The 2,906-nt window shown below is 29.4% G+C and overlaps 1 protein-coding gene across 1 annotated transcript in view; it reads right to left on the reverse strand.

Moving 5' to 3' along the window:
* Nucleotides 1-2,906, reverse strand: part of LOC106471382 (lysosomal-trafficking regulator-like) — a 69,491-nt gene that overhangs the window by 32,785 nt on the left and 33,800 nt on the right. The window contains exons 15-16 of the mRNA XM_022399983.1: nt 1,928-2,084; nt 736-876 (exon numbers count right to left, since the gene is read on the reverse strand). Of these exons, the coding sequence (XP_022255691.1) occupies nt 736-876; nt 1,928-2,084 (298 nt within the window). The remainder of the gene's footprint in view (nt 1-735; nt 877-1,927; nt 2,085-2,906) is intronic.

A 2,906-nucleotide genomic window follows, 5' to 3' on the forward strand; every position in this document is an offset into this window, starting at 1 on the left:
ACTATTTGCAAATAGTCAATAATATTGTAGGTCCATTTTATTGTTGTTCTTTCTACGCAAATGTAATAACACATTTTCATCTCATCATTTAATTTCTGTTGTGCATATATTGTTGTATAGAAGCTATTTTAAAGTGATTCATCAGGTGGAACACAAAGTTTTATGATAATGGAATGTATGAAAAGTGACCCGAAAAATGGTGCTAAATAGGTAAGCCGTGGCCCGATTTTAACGAAACTTGTTTTATTCTGTTTCTATTTTCATTTATATTATCATTTAATTACAAATATGGCACTATTATGTGCTGTTTTTGCTGTATTTAATTACAGACAAGCACACAAACAAACAATCTCAAAGTTTTAGTAGTATACAGATAATCTATGTATTGATATAAAATTACAAACCTAAATTAAGCTTTTCATCTTATATACTTTGCTCTACTTTTTGGAATGTATTCAATCTCTTCTATGTACGGATTGTTCTAATTTTTTCTGTCAAGCTGTTTCACATAGTTCAAATGTTCAAACTGTTCTTTCACCTTGCATTGAAATGTAATTATTTTTATTTTTTAGAGTGAACTTTTGAAAAACTTTTGAGCCAATATACCAAGCCATTTACAAATACATAAATAAATTTAGAAATTCCTGTTTACCTTGAAGATAAAATGCTAAATACTCATGAGTTTGGAATTTGAATATTATGGTTGATAAGCTACCTTAAAAAGTACATTTTTACCTTCCGAGTTAATGAGAAACTCTGGTAGGAAGAAGAACTCAGGAATCAATTCTTTAACATCTGTTGTAGAATCGCCACTGGATAATCGCCATGTGGTGCGTAGTGAATGAAATGTCCGATCCGGTATGTCAAAGTTGTGATCTTGTATTGAATGACAAAATTTAATAACTAAAGTAAATAACTCCTCATAAGTAACAATGATGAAAACAATAAGATATCTTTAAAGATCTCAAGATCACAAGTACTTAAATAATTACATATTAGTTTGTGGAAAAAACAACAACAAATATCAAAACAATTTTGGGGAACTTGATATTACATTGAAAAATATTAAACTACACTGAAGTATTCTGTTTTCTGCTTTAGAAAGCTTCAGTTGTATTATCACAAATGTTTTGAAGTACAAAATATCAAAACTAAAAATCTAGTTTTGTATTTAACACAATTCAATTAAATGAAATTAGTGAAGAATTAAAGAAAAGAAGCAACTTTAAAATCTATTTACTGCCTTTTTAAACTAATTAATTTGATCCTTTTTTGCAATTCACTATGCTTTGTCACTTTAAATTTATCATGATAAATACAGGTTTATCTCGTAAGCTGAGAAATGAAGCATATTAGGAGATAGGTTTCTTTTATAAGCTACTTCTATTTATAGAAAGTTTTAATTTATCATAAATCATTACTCTGTTAAAGATGTATGTTTCATGATGAATATTTCCACCTCTGAAAAGGTAAGTTTCATTTTATTTCTTGACCAACAAGAACAATTCATTATAAAGCTACTCAGCTTGTAAGGTTAAATGTTCTGTATTCTTGTCATGATGATTTTCTTAAATACCAAAATAAGTCATTTTAGCAGAAATTTAACAGATTCCAAAATAAGTTTTGTCAACAAGCCTTACTCAGTTCATTGGAAAGTTTGTATTTTATCATCAAGCATTTCTCAGCATTTAAGGTAAATTTGCTTTATTATGATGTATTTCTCATAATCTAATATAAACCTGTATTCTGTCATGATACTTGTCCCCTGATGGGTCAGCAGTACATTTATTGCCTTGCAAAGTCAAAATCCAGGGTCTAACTCCTACAGGTGGACAGAGTACAGATGGTCCATTTTGTTGCTTTGTACTGAAAAAAAAAACCATTGTCATCATGCATTTGTCAAAACCATATTAAAATATAGGTTTACCTTGATAGCTCAGAAACATCTGAGTAAAAGGTGGAAGCCGAACAAGGAAATGCAGAACTGTTCCACTGTTACTGTAGTGAGACCCATAGTGATATGAACCTGCTGCTGGTAGCATCATATCTGACGAGGTACTTTGTTCTTCTTCTGCTTTTAAATACTAAATAAAATAATAACGATTCTCAACTTAGTTCATACAAAATACCTAAAATTATGTAAGTCCATTAAAGTGTCAAATTATTACAAAATACTACAGTACATCTGACAAAACATTAAAGCATCACCTTCCCTTTATTATCAATAATCATTAGACACACACATATCCTTTTTCCATGCTTATATTTCTAAATTTTGAATACTCCGCAAACCTTTGTTTATCAAATTTGGAATAACTCAATAAAATTTCCGATTTTCTAGAGTTGTAAAACAGCCAGGAACTGAGAGACAGATCTGTGCTTAGCACTGTTATAAACAACACACACACACTACGTAGCCTCACTACGTTTGTAGGAATGACTAGTGGATCAACGCTGCATTTGAAAATACATAGCAACTGTAGGTAGTGTCACTCCAGTTTTCAAGTGCTACTTGCTAGATGTTTTATACAAATTATAAGTTTTAATCATTTTTATACTGTATATAATTATATTTTGTATAATTATTATATATATATATTGTTTTGGACTTAGGCTCACCTATGCTACCTGAAATACTCAGCTCATTCAATCAGCATCGAGGGCTTGCCGACTATCTGTGATCTAATACTGCATAATACATATATAAAAAGCATTCTTTGTATTTGTTTATAATATTGTTAAATTCAGTATTTACTGTTTATATGTTCAGTTTAATTTAATATTAATTTAGTAGGTTTATTAATTTATTTTCATGCAAAAATGTAGTTTAGAAGTACTGTTAAATGTTTTATTAAATTTCTGAGCTGGACAATTGTAGAAGAGACTTTTTTGGTTAACATGTATCA

This window comes from Limulus polyphemus, unplaced genomic scaffold (genome assembly GCF_000517525.1).
Source record: "Limulus polyphemus unplaced genomic scaffold, Limulus_polyphemus-2.1.2 Scaffold4587, whole genome shotgun sequence".
Taxonomy (NCBI): Eukaryota; Metazoa; Arthropoda; class Merostomata; order Xiphosura; family Limulidae; genus Limulus; species Limulus polyphemus.